General features: G+C 45.0%; 1 protein-coding gene across 1 annotated transcript in view; it reads right to left on the reverse strand.

Annotated features, from left to right (window-relative positions):
- Positions 1-549: 549 nt before the first annotated feature.
- PANX2 (pannexin 2) overlaps positions 550-17,190 on the reverse strand; it is a 37,734-nt gene continuing 21,093 nt past the window's right edge. The window contains exons 2-3 of the mRNA XM_066589895.1: positions 6,674-8,113; positions 550-920 (exon numbers count right to left, since the gene is read on the reverse strand). Coding sequence (XP_066445992.1) covers positions 550-920; positions 6,674-8,113 — 1,811 coding nt within the window. The remainder of the gene's footprint in view (positions 921-6,673; positions 8,114-17,190) is intronic.

Below are 17,190 nucleotides of genomic sequence, written 5' to 3' on the forward strand. Positions count from 1 at the left end.
AAGAATCCCCATGTGTTACATACAGATTCTGACACGGTTTTTGATGCGGTTTTCATTTCCTCATTTGAAGAGGCGAAATCTGTACTGAAAATCTACAACATACATTGATATGCTGTGGATTTAAAATCTGTTCCTTGTGTCAATTTTGTACAAATAGTTTTCCTGCACCATATGGATAAGATTTCTTCAAATCTTATCCACATAGCTTGTACTGTACATGCTGCGGATTTTATATGCAGAAATTCCACAGCATTTGCGCTTTGTCTTAACTCGGCTTTATAATGTTAATCAATTATTGATGGATATCCTGCCCAGTTTGAATTTAGCCCAGTGTTTGTATATTGCATGAGTGTCATGCTGCATTATCTTATAGAATGAATATGACTTGTGCTTTACACTGCCGACTACATGGAAAAATCTACAGATCCCCAACTGTGGTGACTAAGCTGTGTATGTAACTTGCCAGTTGCATATTTAGAAGATAGCTCGTTTTTATTTTCCATGCTCATGCAGTGAGTATGCATGGTGGTGTAATGCAGCCTATTAAATCTAATAGTCCATTGAACGTATTATAGCCCTAGTTTCTTCATAGGGGGCTAACATGACTTGCTTTGGTGGTATTACTGAAATGATATCTGCTGAGTCAGGAGAGGAATGGTCCTTATCTATCAGAGTAGTAACGTGTTCCTCTCTGTTCTCATATAAAGTGCTTATGTGGAGCAAGGGATGAGTTGGGTTACGGTTGAATATACTCATTGGCTCAGGTTTCAACTGACTGAGGGTAACACTCGACGTGGAAACCGCGGTGTTTGCCATGTGACTGCCGCACATGAGGAATGTTCCAGTTACTGAAACATCTTGACAGCTTTCAGACAATGGCTGGTTTTCTTTCTCAATAAATTTAGTAGCTTTTGATGCATCTGTTAAAAAAAAGAAGTATGTATATTTTAGAATGCTTGCAATGGTTTCAACAATATAATTAATGAATCTAGTTAGGAGAAAATACTTCTTGCATTCCCATAAGTTCCAAGACCAATTAGGAAATCATAGACAATATGCAGTTTGCTATGCAATGACTACAAAAGGTGTGCACCCTTATTGTAGTTCAACCATATAGTTATGTAGCAAGGACGTTTTGGATGGAGTGAAGGCAATAATCTCAAATATAAATGCTGGTTTGTTTTGACCCTATACTTCCTTCATGGAGCTCTACATTACATCGTTCACTTACCTGTCGTTATGACTGACTCAAGCTCTCCTAAAAGAAAGCATTGATTACCATCAAGTCAACAAAAGTTTAGAGAACCCTATTTTCTGTGCAGATTTCATTCGGAGTTCAACATACTTCTATATCAGGGGTGCACAACCTTTTTTGGTCCAATGGCCACAATATCATATTGAACTTCTCCTAAGGACTACAGTAAATCTTAGATAGGTGCAGGTTCTAAATCTAGAACATGTAAAAAGAAAAAAAATGGTCAGCTCACCTCCTCTATAACCGGAAAATCCAGGATCACGCGTGCATATATGTACGGAGCATTAGACGCAGCTGTAAGCCTTGAACGGCAACTGTAGACATCAAACACGACCAAGTGTCAACTCTACATACAAAATATGCTTTATTTCCTTTATAGACAGGACATCACATAGCACAGAAGATGTGTTTATTCCGATAAGCGGTCTTGATCATGTCAACCTGATCACCTGATGTGATCAAGTCCGCTTGTTGATGGAAACACGTCTATGCTATGTGATGTCCTGTCTATAAAGGAAGAAAAGCATATTTTGTATGTAGAGCTGCTACTTTGACGTGTTTGATGTCTAATTCTAGGACCCTCACCAATTTGGAGAATGGAAGTTCCCTTCTCCTCCAATCAGAACTCTAGAGAGAAGCAGAGTATACATGCGCATGGCTCTCTCCACGGACAATAATAGGTGCTGTGGTAACATTCATAGCATGTCACAACACCCAATGGAGAGAGTTGCATGCATCTATAAAAACACCACTAACTTACATGCTACTTTCTGGAGTGCCAAGCAGGGGTCCAGGGACCCAGAGATAGCTATAAAATACCATTAGTACTCACTTATCCCTGCTTCTGAGTTGTGTTCACTTGTCTCTGACATGGGAACTACATGTGAACAGCCACACATAGACAAGTCCAGGTGGTTGTAGGCTGCATAGCAGGTCAGACGTGGCCCGCGGCTCGCAGGTTGTGCATCTCTGTTCTACATGAACCTACCAGAGCTGATATCAATGCTAACTCTAGAGTTCCAAGGCGCATGCAGGAGTTATGTGCAAAACAATAGGAACATATATACTAGGGAAAACATTTTATATAAAAAAACAGCAATTAAGAAAATCAAATATACAGTATGCAAAGGAGTGAAACAACTAAAGCGCACCACCGTTGATCCATTTAAAAACCTTTTAGGAAAGGCACCTCCACGTGTATGTACAGGCTTGTAATCTATAATTGCTAAATTAAAGCTGTTTGATAACTTCACTTCATTCCAATTGATGGATGGATAGATTAGATAAAATACCAACAAGGTAGAGGAATTACATGGCAGGCAATGATAACAATGTTCTGTTAGTGAATTTGGTATAAGAAGAATGATTGCTGGGTAAACAGCAGAGCTCTATATGGAATAGCTTCATAAAGGTTCTGTAAATGAGCATCCAAGAGCACTGTGAAGGTTTTATTTTTCATTAGAGATATGCTATAACCCCTTAATTACGCGGCCCCTTTTTTTCCATTTTATTTTTTTCCTCCTCCCTTTAAAAAAATGGTAACTCCTTTATATATCCATCGATCTCGCTATATGAGGGCTTGTTTTAAGTGGAGTAAAATGAAAAATAAAAAGACATTCCTCCATCTTTCAGTGCGTCGTTTCTATGGCGCACGAACTGCAACAAAAATGACATGATAACTTTATTCTATGGGTCAGTGTGATTGCTACGATACCAAACTTATATAGTTTTCTTTTTGCTGTACTACTTTAATTTTTTTTCAAAGACATTTAATTTTTTCAAATTATTTTCTGCCATCTTTTGCGCGCAATAACTTTTTTATTTTTCTATCGACGTAGTTGTAAAAGGGCTCATTTTTTGTGAGATGTCCTGTAGTTTACGTTAGTACCAATTCGGAATACATACGACCTTTTGATCGCTTTTTATTACATTTTTCTGGAAGACAGAGTGACTGAAAAACTGCATTTCTTGCGTTCTTTTTTTTTTTTTTTCCAGACGACATTAAGCGGGGTAAATAATGCGCTACTTTGATAGATTGGACTTTTACGGAATGCGGCAATACCAAATATGTATTTTTCCTTTATGATTTTGATTTTTTTTTATAGATATGGCAAAAGGGCGGTGATTTAAACTTTTATGACTTTTTTTTTTTTACAATTAATAAAACTTTATAGATCTTATTTTGACTTTTTTTTCCAGCTCCCCTGGGGGACTACAATATGCGATACTTTGATTGCTCCTGCAGTATGATGTAATGCTATAGCATTATGTCATACTCCGATTTGACAGGCAGTCTATCAAGCCACCATTTTCAGAAGGACCCCAGCTGCTATGACACCTGTACGGCACCCTGCGATCTTACCCGGAGGGGCCGTAAGAGACCCCTGAATATCGTTCAGGGGATTTAAATGCCGCTGTCAGCAGTTCTTCCAGGAAGAATTCAGTGACTTGATACGAGACCTCAGTCTGTCTAAGCAAGCATCTGGTCTTCCAGAGTATCGACCAGAAGACTGGTGACTCTTTATAGACAAGTCCATCAAAAGCTTAAAATGTGTGCTATTACACAATGGTAATCACTATGCATCTATTCCACTTGTCCACTCAACAGAACTTCATGAAGAATACAACAACATAAAGATGGTTCTGCATAAACTTGGTTATCATCAGAACAAGTGGCTTATTTGTGTTGATTTGAAGATGGTCAACTTCCTGCTTGAGCAGCAAAGTGGATACACAAAGCACCCATGTTTCATCTTCATGTTGGATAGTTGGGCTAAGCAAGATCATTGGAAAAAGGTGACATGGCCTTCAAGGGAAAATATGGCAGTTGGTGCATCGAACATCATAAATGACCTGTTAAAGCTGGCAGGGACAGATGGCCAGGGGATCCCTACGCCAGCCCTCTCCTGTGTCCCTACCTACTTCGGGAACCCCAGACATAGCCGACAGATCAGGTCCTCGCAGCTCCAGGACGAGCGACCCACCTCAACTGGACACTGGTGCCCCCAGTGGTAACCCCATCTCTAACATGAGCCTTTGGTTGATAGAGAAAAAAAAATCAGTCTCCCATTGCTCCATATAAAGCTAGGTCTCATTAAGCAATTTGTTAAAGCCTTGAAAAAAATTCTAATTGCTTCAAGTACATTTGCAAATCCTTCCCTGGACTCCGTGGTGAAAAACTGAAAGCAGGAATCTTTGATGGTCCTGAAATTTGAAAATTCATCAACGATTCCAATTTCAGCAAAGTCATGACTGACATTGAAGCATCTGCCTGGTGTAGTTTTGTCTCTGTTGTAAGAAACTTCTTAGGGGACCATAAAACACACAAATATGAAGAATTGGTTCACAACATGCTCACAAACTTTCAGAATTTGGGGGATAATATGAGCATCAAGGTACACTTTCCCTATAGCCACTTAAATAGATTTCCCATCAATCTTGGTGATTTCAGTGAGGAACAAGGGAAGAGGTTCCATCAAGACATCAAAGTTATGGAGAAAAGGTATGAAGGAAGATTGGAGAGCCACAGGAATACCGAGTGGTCATTGTTGTCCTGGGAGCAAAATGGGACACATGAAACAATTTTTTACCATTTTGTATGAGAGCAGCGAGTGTGGAGCACAAAGGAGCAGCAGGCATTTGGTTATAGTGAAAGGAGAAAGTTGCTGGTTTGATAAGGAGACAAAAGGGGGGCATGGTGTTTGCCTCTGAAAATGAAGATAAACTGACACATAAAATTAGTTGTAGGAGGAGAAGAAAATGCCAATAAGATGGCAACTGTTATAAATATCAAAGTCCAGTGGAGTGTGGACACAGTATATCATAATATGATGATCCACTGCGCGCTAGGACAGCTGTCTTGTATGAAAGTAGATTACAATTGCAGCTATAGCTGGTGACAGTGATACAGGTTCTCTCCTCTTTTTCAGCATTGTGAAACAATGAGAGCAGATAAATAATCATCATTGGTTTAGTGAGTAGGAGATTATGGGAAATGTGATAGAGACGTAGAGCCCCGTGTGGCACAGAGTGTTAAGGCAACAGAAATGCAGTCCTAAGGCTCTCGCTCATGACCTGAAGGTTTCGGGTTAACTCTGGCTCAAAGTTGACTCAACCTTTCATCTTTACGAGGTCGGTAAAATGAGTACCCAGCTTGCTCGAAGGTAAAAGATGACTGGGGAAGGCAATGCAAACCACCCTGCAAGAACAGTTTGCCAAGAAAACGTCATGATGTGACATCACCCTAGGAGTCTGTGAAATGATTGAAGGGGTTCTGTCATTAGAAAACAAAAATTCAATATTTACCTATTCCTCCCCCATCAGTCTTCTTACTGTATCTTCTCCCCTCCGATCTTCTCCTGGCTCCTGCAGTCTCCCCGGGTCACCTCACCTTCAGCTGATTCTTCTTCCAGTGACAGCGTCCATTGCTGGTATTCACCTTCCTGCAGGGCAATGTACGTTACGTCACTAGTGACGTAGCGATCCTATCCTAACAGGGAGAGCCAAGCTATTGATGAGACTACCCATGCATGCTGTGTCTCTGCAATAGTATATGAACACTTGCGGCAAGACAACGCTGATGTGCGGTCTCGGCAATAGATCGGCATTCCTTGCTAGGCAGTGAACATTACATGACTAGTGATGTAACCTACATTGACCTGCAGGAAGAAGAATGCCGAGCATGGATGTTCCATAACAAGAAAAAGAGGATCCAGCCGGCTTGCGGTTAGGTGACTGGGGGACTGGAGAAGATCAGTGAGGAAAAGATGCGGTAAGAAGACTGCCTGGGGAGGAATAGGTAAGTATTGTTATTTTTTTTAAATGACAAAAGCCCTTTAATAACTGTTTTGGAATTTGCCTTTGGTCTTGGAATATTCCTTTAAGCAAAAAAATAATCAGGTCATGTAGTACAGACATTCAAAGTGATGACATATTGAAAGGCTTAAAAAGATTTTTATTCTCTGGAAATTTGTTACATGACTTGATAGGAAAGTCAGTCAAATTAAGTGTAACCTTGAAAAAGCCTTGCACTATCTATCTATCTATCAATCATCATACTAAGAGACAGTCTAAGAGAGACCAAATCACCACATCTACATAAATTAGTTCATCAATATGATATATGATTCTCGTGTTGTCGCTGGCATTTTGCACTGCAATATGTCACATATGGCTTAAAGCCTGGAGCCAATATACGCAACCAATGCAACATCTGTTGCGAGGCCACTATTTTACATGTTGGTTTTTCGCAGATTCTCAGTATGTGTAGTTTATTGAGTATTATTAATGCTATGAGGATTACTTTATAACATGCAATAAGGATTCCATCAATGGTTAATGTTAGAATGTAGGTAGGGAAAATGAGCTTCGTAGAAGCAGCCCACAAGCAATCAACACATAAGACTATACTGGCCTTACCTTTGATAAGTGTCATCACACCTTCATTTTGGTTTAAGAAACCGTTTTCTTGGCTTTCAGATGTTGCAATAGGCGCAGATTCGTGTGTCTCTGGTTTGGCCTTTTTATTGCTAAGAACATATGGATGAACATCCAAGGAGAAGTGTCGAGAATGTTTCTTTTCACTGATGATGCTTGACAAGGTGCTGGCATCACTCTTTTGACATGAAGGCTGGGGTGAAGATTTGGATGAGGCTTCTATAAGTGGAGCAATTAAGGTGTCTGTGGCAGTTTTCCTCCTCACTGGCTTAGGCTTTTCTTGCTTACTATTTTCAACCTTCATTATGGCTAATTGTTCCTTAAAGGGCTGGGGTAAAGGGTTGCTACTTGGGATCCACTTCATTTTCTTCCTAGGTCTCTTTATAATGAGCTGTTCATTGACATCAATATCTGCTGGATCTAGACTGGGGTCCACAGTTTGAATCCCAGAATCTCGCATTGTGGGTGTTGCATCATAATTAGACTGTGCTAATGCTGCAAGTAGTTGGCGAACTACATTGTCATACATAAGGTCGCTTTCATTGGTTATGAAATCAAGGCGATTTAAAGATTTGATGTGATCACGATTCTCATTACAAAACAAGGCTAAAATATTTATATCACAAAACTGCGATTTCTGCCATTGCTTCTTAGTCTTTATGCCAACTTTATTTAATTTGTCAAAAATAAAGTTGGACTTTCTTACAATGAAGAGATGTATTACATTAATAAGGATTATTAAATTCATGAAACTAAGAAGAAAAATATCTACTGCAGCAATAATTCTTTGGAGCTGAACAGATGGCAACTTGCAATTCACCCTTATATGCAGTTTTGAGCTACTGGTTTTAAGATGGGGCTCTCCTAGTGCACATGTGAACTCATTCTGCTTCTGCGTAGCATAATAAGTACTTAAGTAAGTAATTGGTATGATACTTAAAAATATAATAAGCAAATGTCTTGCTAAATATAGCTTAGCTAAAAAATTACTCCGACCTCGTCTTTCTAGATATTTCTCAAAAAGATTTTGTTCAGGGCTTTTTTCCTTCTCTGCATTTTCTATAATCTCACGCTTCTCTCTTTCGGTAATACCTGGACCTTTTGATTGAATTTGCTTTTCGATTTTGGGTGCTCTTCCCTCGGCTGCTCGGTGGTAGCAGTTGTCAATTTCTTGAAGTAGGAAGTTCAATTCTGAAGTCAATCTTGTTGAAGCAAGGAACTCCCATCCTAGGGCAGGAATATACATGATTCCAGCAAAGGCCAGAAGAGCGTATGGAAGGAACTTGTGTTCGAATAATGAAGGCCATTGGCTGGCGTTCACTCCTGGAAGTGCATCTTTAAGTTCTGTCCAGCAAAATCCCCTGGCATACAACGCTTGGTCCCGGGTGAAGTTGTGAGGTGTGTAGCAGTATATAGGCTCCTCTGTATAACATAGAGAAAAATCACTGCAGCAGTTTTAACCTACAAAAGAAGCTCTGAAAAATAAATACATGTATATTGATAGAATGTGACACTATGTGAATAGTGTATGTAAACATGTCCTGAGGCATGAAAGCGAATTTCTAAGGAGTAAGGGCCCTTTTACGTGGGCTGAAAAAATAGTTCAGATTCTTGCATCCAGTGAGAATCTGAAGACTATTGTTCAGTATAAATGCATGCCCTGATTGAACAACGAACGAGCATGTAGAAAACTGAACGACGGGTCGGCCTGTCTAAACAGGCAGTCATTCACTTATGAACGACTGCCTGTTTATTGTGGCGGGCCACCTCCATTTACTCAGTGTTAATCGTTCCTGTATAAAAGTGCCCTAAGGTATGAATATAATGCCAAATAGTGCTGAATAAGAGTACTGTATATGTCTATGGAGAAATCAAATTTGCTAGAATATATAGCTAATTAGCCTAAAAAGATATAAAAGCTGTTAGACATGGAAATACCGTATGTCAATTATTTGAATGCTGCAGTGCTATAAACAAAAATCACATTAGGATCAGAATTTAAAGTGACCCTCTGGTTTGAGGGCAGAATTCTGTCTTGGGACTCAATGGGGGGTATATTGCCTGCTGCTCTTTTCTGCCGGACCTATTATTTGCCAGTTTCAGGTCCTGTTTCAGTCATACAAGAAGGCCGATGTAATCCTCAGACTACCTTATCCCCATAGTGCATTGATAGTGCTAGGACTACCAATTTACTATACTTTCTCTCTGATTGGCCAGAGCTGCTCATGTGATCACCACTGGCCTATCATACAGCAGTGCACAGTGTGTATTAGATACCGGTAGTCAGAAAATTGCTCCAGACATCTTAGATAGCGAAAAGCAGGGTCTGAAACCGGGGGATTGGAGGGGCAGCAGAGAAGAACAACTGCAGGTAATATATCCCGCTACCACTCCTGTTCCAGGACAGAATTTTGGCCCAAAGCTGGAGGGTCGCTTTAATCAGAAAAAAATGAAGATTGAATGAATTTTAGGACCTCAAGATTCTGGCAACATAAAAGGGGTTGCATATTGCTAATATATTACCACCTACTTTTCTGGGAGTCTAGTGATTGTTAAGCACATATTTTTTTCCTTGCACAATGACACTCCAAGCTAGGAGCTGTTCAGCCCATTCACTTGAATAGAGCTCTACAGCAAAAGTGCTACTATTCAGTAAAAAAGCAGAGTGGATCTCACTTCATTTTCAGGATCTGGCAAAGGGTTCAACCCGTCAATTCATTCTCAGATGGGAATACCCTATTAAGTTTGCTGATTATAGGGTAAGCTACATTACAATCATTGACACACCTGAAAAAGAATAGAATAAAATAATTCAATACTTGCCATGGCAAGCAATTTCACCATACCAGATATAGCTAATTACCTTGAGGATAGTACACACATTGTCAAAAAAGATCTAGCACCTAGAAGTTGTTGGAATCTAATGAAACTTTCTATGTGTGATTGTGATGTTTATATAACTAAGTGATTACAATATCAGAGCAAAAGGATAATCTATTGCAGAAAACTGAACACTTAAAGGGAGGCTCTAGAAAGCCTTCTGCCTCTAGCGTGGATGTAAGATGTGATACGGGCAGACATAGAGGCTCTAGTACCCTGTTAGGCCACCTATAGCTTGGATGTAAGATGTGATATGGGTGGGCATGGAGGCATACAGGTTCTGTATGTTATCCTGTGACATATCATTCCACATTTTCTGTGACTAAGCCTCTAGATTGTACAAACTCCTAGTCAAAGTTGTCATCCCAGATTGTCCTATACATGTTCTATTGGCGATAAATCTGGTGACAGGGAAGGTCACGGAATGAAGAAAAATATGTTTATTAGAGATGAGCGAACGTACTCGTCCGAGCTTGATACTCGTTCGAGTATTAGCGTGTTCGAGATGCTCGTTACTCGTAACGAGTACCACGCGATGTTCAGGTTACTTTCACTTTCATCTCTGAGACGTTAGCGCGCTTTTCTGGCCAATTGAAAGACAAGGAAGGCATTACAACTTCCCCCTGTGACGTTCAAGCCCTATACCACCCCCCTGCAGTGAGTGGCTGGCGAGATCAGGTGTCACCCGAGTATAAAAATCAGCTCCTCCCGCGGCTCGCCACAGATGCGTTTCTGACATAGCTGAGGGAAAGTGCTGCTGCTGGTGCTGCTGCTATAGGGAGAGTGTTAGGAGTTATTATAGGCTTCAAGAACCCCAACGGTCCTTCTTAGGGCCACATCTAACCGTGTGCAGTACTGTGAAGGCTGCTTTTTGCAGTGTTGCACATTTTTTTTTTTTTGGTATATCGGCCGTGCAGAGCATTGCGCCCTGCAGTAATACTCCAGGGACAGAAGTGCTTAGGCAGGGAGAGCGTTAGGAGTATTTTAGGCTTCAAGAACCCCAACGGTCCTTCTTAGGGCCACATCTAACTGTGTGCAGTACTGTGGAGACTGCTTTTTGCAGTGTTGCACATTTTTTTTTTTTTGTATATCGGCCGTGCAGAGCATTGTTCCCTGCAGTAATACTCCAGGGACAGAAGTGTGGAGGCAGGGACAGAAGACATATTATTGATTGAATATAGGCAGTGGGCCTTTTCTAAAAAATATTGGGCAAAAAATCTATTTGGCCTGCCTGTCACTGTGCTCGGTGTTCTGGGTCTGTGTGTGCTGGGTGTAGTAGTTCTACAGCAAAATCATACGCAGCCAGCTAAGTGTTACAGCAGGCTTGCGCCAAATAATTTCCTGGCTCTGTCTGGGCTCTGAAATCACCGCTGTGTTGCAGTTAACAGTGCAACACTCTGCAGTTCTGTGACATACCCTAGGGACAGAAGTGTGGAGGCAGGGACAGAAGACATATTATTGATTGAATATAGGCAGTGGGCCTTTTCTAAAAAATATTGGGCAAAAAATCTATTTGGCCTGCCTGTCACTGTGCTCAGTGTTCTGGGTCTGTGTGTGCTGGGTGTAGTAGTTCTACAACAAAATCATACGCAGCCAGCTAAGTGTTACAGCAGGCTTGCGCCAAATTATTTCCTGGCGTTCCGTAAGCGAAGTCAGCCTCCAACCACAGGCCAATAAGCGGCACATTTAATTACAGCGTACTGTTTCTGCATTACTGGTAATACAGCATGCTGAGGAGTAGGGGTAGGCCTAGAGGACGTGGACGCGGCCGAGGACGCGGAGGCCCAAGTCAGGGTGTGGGCACAGGCCGAGCTCCTGATCCAGGTGTATCGCAGCCGACTGCTGCGGGATTAGGAGAGAGGCACGTTTCTGGCGTCCCCACATTCATCGCACAATTAATGGGTCCACGCGGTAGACCTTTATTAGAAAATGAGCAGTGTGAGCAGGTCCTGTCGTGGATGGCAGAAAGTGCTTCCAGCAACCTATCGTCCACCCAGAGTTCTGCGCCGTCCACTGCTGCAACTCAGAATCCTCTGGCTGCTGCTCCTCCTTCCTCCCAGCCTCCTCATTCCATGAAAATGAGACATTCTGAGGAGCGGGCAGACTCCCAGGAACTGTTCTCGGGCCCCTGCTCAGATTGCGCAGCAGTGGTTCCTCTCCCACCAGAGGAGTTTATCCTGACTGATGCCCAACCATTGGAAAGTTCCCGGGGTCCAGGGGATGAGGCTGGGGACTTCTGGCAACTGTCTCAAGACCTTTCAGTGGGTGAGGAGGCCGATGACGATGAGACACAGTTGTCTATCAGTGAGGTAGTAGTAAGGGCAGTAAGTCCGAGGGAGGAGCGCACCGAGGATTCTGAGGAAGAGCAGCAGGACAATGAGGTGACTGACCCCACCTGGTTTGCTACGCCTACTGAGGACAGGTCTTCAGAGGGGGAGGCAAGGGCAGCAGCAGGGCAGGTTGCAAGAGGCAGTGCGGTGTCCAGGGGTAGAGGCAGGGCCAGACCGAATAATCCACCAACTGTTTCCCAAAGCGCCCCCTCGCGCCATGCCACCCTGCAGAGGCCGAGGTGCTCAAAGGTCTGGCAGTTTTTCACTGAGAGTGCAGACAACCGACGAACAGTGGTGTGCAACCTTTGTCGCACCAAGATCAGCCGGGGAGCCACCACCACCAGCCTCACCACCACCAGCATGCGCAGACATATGATGGCCAAGCACCCCACAAGGTGGGACGAAGGCCGTTCACCGCCTCCGGTTTGCACCGCTGCCTCTCCCCCTGTGCCCCAACCTGCCACTGAGATCCAACCCCGCTCTGAGGACACAGGCACTACCGTCTCCTGGCCTGCACCCACACCCTCACCTCCGCTGTCCTCGGCCCCATCCAGCAATGTCTGTCAGCGCAGCGTCCAGCCGTCGCTAGCGCAAGTGTTTGAGCGCAAGCGCAAGTACGCCGCCACGCACCCGCACGCTCAAGCGTTAAACGTGCACGTAGCCAAATTTATCAGCCTGGAGATGCTGCCGTATAGGGTTGTGGAAATGGAGTCCTTCAAAAGTATGATGGCGGCGGCTGCCCCGCGCTACTCAGTTCCCAGTCGCCACTATTTTTCCCGATGTGCCGTCCCAGCCCTGCACAACCACGTCTCCCGCAACATTGTACGCTCCCTCACCAACGCGGTTACTGCCAAGGTCCACTTAACAACGGACACGTGGACAAGCACAGGCGGGCAGGGCCACTATATCTCCCTGACGGCACATTGGGTGAATTTAGTGGAGGCTGGGACAGAGTCAGAGCCTGGGACCGCTCACGTCCTACCCACCCCCAGAATTGCGGGCCCCAGCTCGGTGCTGGTATCTGCGGCGGTGTATGCTTCCTCCACTAAAGCACCCTCCTCCTCCTCCTCCTCCAACGCAACCTCTGTCTCGCAATCAAGATGTGTCAGCAGCAGCAGCACGTCACCAGCAGTCGGTGTCGTGCGGCGTGGCAGCACAGTGGTGGGCAAGCGTCAGCAGGCCGTGCTGAAACTACTCAGCTTAGGAGATAAGAGGCACAGGGCCCACGAACTGCTGCAGGGTCTGACAGAGCAGACCGACCGCTGGCTTGCGCCGCTGAGCCTCCAATTTGGCATGGTCGTGTGTAACAACGGCCGTAACCTGGTGGCGGCTCTGCAGCTCGGCAGCCTCACGCACGTGCCATGCCTGGCCCACGTCTTTAATTTGGTGGTTCAGCGCTTTCTGAAAAGCTACCCACGCTTGTCAGACCTGCTCGGAAAGGTGCGCCGGCTCTGCGCACATTTCCGCAAGTCCCACACGGACGCTGCCACCCTGCGCACCCTGCAACATCGGTTTAATCTGCCAGTGCACCGACTGCTGTGCGACGTGCCCACACGGTGGAACTCTACACTCCACATGTTGGCCAGGCTCTATGAGCAGCGGGAGTCAGCCTCCTCAATTCTTTTCAGAAGAGTGGGCCTGGTTGGCAGACATCTGCCAGGTCCTTGGAAAGTTTGAGGAGTCTACCCAGGTGGTGAGCGGCGATGCTGCAATCATTAGCGTCACCATTCCTCTGCTATGCCTCTTGAGAAGTTCCCTGCAAAGCATAAAGGCAGACGCTTTGCGCTCGGAAACAGAGCCGGAGGAAGACAGTATGTCGCTGGATAGTCAGAGCACCCTCCTGTCTATATCTCAGCGCGGTGAGGAGGAGGAGGAGGAAGATGAGGAGGAGGGGGAAGAGACAGCTTGGCCCACTGCTGAGGGTACACATGCTGCTTGCCTGTCATCCTTTCAGCGTGTATGGCCTGAGGAGGAGGAGGAGGAGGAGGAGGATCCTGAAAGTGATCTTCCTAGTGAGGACAGCCATGTGTTGCGTACAGGTACCCTGGCACACATGGCTGACTTCATGTTAGGATGCCTTTCTCGTGACCCTCGCGTTACACGCATTCTGGCCACTACGGATTACTGGGTGTACACACTGCTCGACCCACGGTATAAGGAGAACCTTTCCACTCTCATACCCGAAGAGGAAAGGGGTTCGAGAGTGTTGCTATACCACAGGACCCTGGCGGACAAACTGATGGTGAAATTCCCATACGACAGCGCTAGTGGCCGAAGGCACAGTTCCGAGGGCCAGGTAGCAGGGGAGGCGTGGAGATCAGGCAGCATGTACAGCACAGGCAGGGCAACACTCTTTAAGGCCCTTGACAGCTTTATGGCTCCCCACAAGACTGTGTCACCGCTCCCCAGTCACGGCTGAGTCGGCGGGAGCACTGTAAAAGGATGGTCAGGGAGTACGTAGCCGATCGCACGACCGTCCTCCGTGACGCCTCTGCCCCCTACAACTACTGGGTGTCGAAGCTGGACACGTGGCCTGAACTCGCGCTGTATGCCCTCGAGGTGCTTGCTTGTCCTGCAGCTAGCGTCTTGTCAGAGAGGGTGTTTAGTGCGGCTGGGGGAATCATCACAGATAAGCGTACCCGCCTGTCAACCGACAGTGCCGACAGGCTAACACTCATCAAGATGAACAAAGCCTGGATTTCCCCAGACTTCTCTTCTCCACCAGCGGACAGCAGCGAAACCTAAGCAATACGTAGGCTGCACCCACGGATGGAAGCATCGTTCTCTATCCCCATCAAAAACGGGGACCTTTTTGCTTCATCTATCTGTGTATAATATTCCTCCTCCTCCGCCTGCTCCTCCTCCTGAAACCTCACATAATCACGCCGAACGGGCAATTTTTCTTAGGCCCACAAGGCTCAGTCATATAATTTTTCTAAACAATTTTTATACGTTTCAATGCTCATTAAAGCGTTGAAACTTTCACCTCAACCAATTTTTATTTTAACTGGGCTGCCTCCAGGCCTAGTTACCAATTAAGCCACATTAACCAAAGCGATTAATGGGTTTCACCTGCCCTCTCGGTTGGGCATGGGCAATTTTTCTCAGGTACATTAGTACTATTGGTACACCAATTTTTGTGGGCCCTCGCCTACAGTGTAATCCAATTAATTTTTTGCCCACCTGCATTACAGCTGACGTAACATCAGCTGTGTTGGGCACTGCAATGGGATATATTTATGTACCGCCGGTGGGTTCCAGGGACCCACCCATGCTGTGGGTCCACAGGGAGTTGTAAATGCATCTGTCTCCTTCTAAAGAACCCCGGTCTGACTGGGGCATGCAGTGTGGGCCGAAGACCACCTGCATTAAACATGACATTCTTACCTCAGCTGTGATGGGCACTGCAATGGGATATATTAATGTACCGCCGGTGGCTTCCTGGCACCCACCCATGCTGTGGGTCCACAGGGAGTTGTAACTGCATGTGTCCACTTCTAAAGAACCACGGTCTGACTGGGGCATGCAGTGTGGGCCGAAGACCACCTGCATTAAACATGACATTCTTACCTCAGCTGTGATGGGCAATGCAATGGGATATATTTATGTACCGCCGGTGGGTTCCAGGGAGCCACCCATGCTGTGGGTCCACAGGGAGTTGTAAATGCATCTGTCCACTTCTAAAGAACCCTGGTCTGACTGGGGCATGCAGTGTGGGCCGAAGACCACCTGCATTAAACATGACATTCTTACCTCAGCTGTGATGGGCAATGCAATGGGATATATTTATGTACCGCCGGTGGGTTCCAGGGAGCCACCCATGCTGTGGGTGCACACGGAATTCCCATTGTGGAGTTGTACCTGCCTGTGACTATTTATAAAAAACCACGGTCTGACTGGTGCATGCAGACACCTTGACAGAATGAATAGTGTGTGGCACATAGGTTCCCCATTGCTATGCCCACGTGTGTAGCTCCAGATGGAGGTGGCACAGGATTGCATTTCTCATTGCTTCTGTACAGCATTGTGGACTATCGCCCCGCCCCTTTTAAAGAGGGTCGCTGCCTAGCCGTGCCAACCCTCTGCAGTGTGTGCCTGCTTTTCCTCTGGCAGACGCACTTATAAATAGACATGAGGGTGGCGTGGCATGAGGGCAGCTGAAGGCTGGGCAGGGACAGTTTGGTGTGCGCTGTGGACACTGGGTCGTGGGGGGGGTTTGGGCAGCATGTAACACAGGAGAAGTGGCAGCGGAGTGTCATGCAGGCAGTGATTATGCTTTGTTGGAGGTAGTGTGGTGCTTAGCTAAGGTATGCATTGCTAATAAGGGCTTTTCAGATGTAAAAGTTGTTGGGGGGGCACTCTTGCCGCTATTGTGGCTTAATAGTGGGACCTGTGAACTTGAGATGCAGCCCAACATGTAGCCCCTCGCCTGCCCTATCCGTTGCTGTGTCGTTCCCATCACTTTCTTGAATTGCCCAGATTTTCACAAATGAAAGCCTTAGCGAGCATCGGCGATATACAAAAATGCTCGGGTCGCCCATTGACTTCAATGGGGTTCGTTATTCGAAAACGAACCCTCGAGCATCGCGAAAAGTTCGTCTCGAGTAACGAGCACCCGAGCATTTTGGTGCTCGCTCATCTCTAATGTTTATCAAATGAAAAGAGGGGGGAATATCTAAAAAAAGAATATAATGCGGTCTGCACAAAGTGTAGGGCAATTGTTAGAAAAGCTAAAGGTAATAATGAATTGAGGCTTGCAACAGAGGCCAAAAGCAATAAAAAAGGATTTTGGGGGTATGTTAAAGGCAAAAGAAAGGTCAAAGATGCTATTGAATGCTTACATGATGAAAATGATGAATTGGTTAAGAATGATGTTTAGAAGGCCGAATTTTTAAATTCCTATTTTGTATCTGTTATCTCTCAGCAAGTAGATTGAACATCAACTGATCTTCCCTGTGCTATTGGAAATCCAATAAAAATGGAAAACTATATCCAGTGCTCGCCAGAAGACAGATGTTCCGACCCTTTAGCCAAAATATTGGTTACCTTGTTTTTTGCAACGCGTTTCGTCGCACTCAGGCGGCTTTTTCAAGCAAATTATAAACAAATACATACACACTTCTTATATAGAGAACTTACACATGCTTTAGTTTCAGTGTTCAGCGTCCCACTTCACCGTCAGATGATGGATGGCAGACATGAGATCAAAACAAAATGCGCAGGGGTATATAAATGCAGAAATAAAAAATTTAAATGTTGTGCTCACTTAGAACATGCTAAAATGGAAAT

This window comes from Eleutherodactylus coqui, chromosome 2 (assembly GCF_035609145.1).
Source record: "Eleutherodactylus coqui strain aEleCoq1 chromosome 2, aEleCoq1.hap1, whole genome shotgun sequence".
Classification (NCBI taxonomy): domain Eukaryota; kingdom Metazoa; phylum Chordata; class Amphibia; order Anura; family Eleutherodactylidae; genus Eleutherodactylus; species Eleutherodactylus coqui.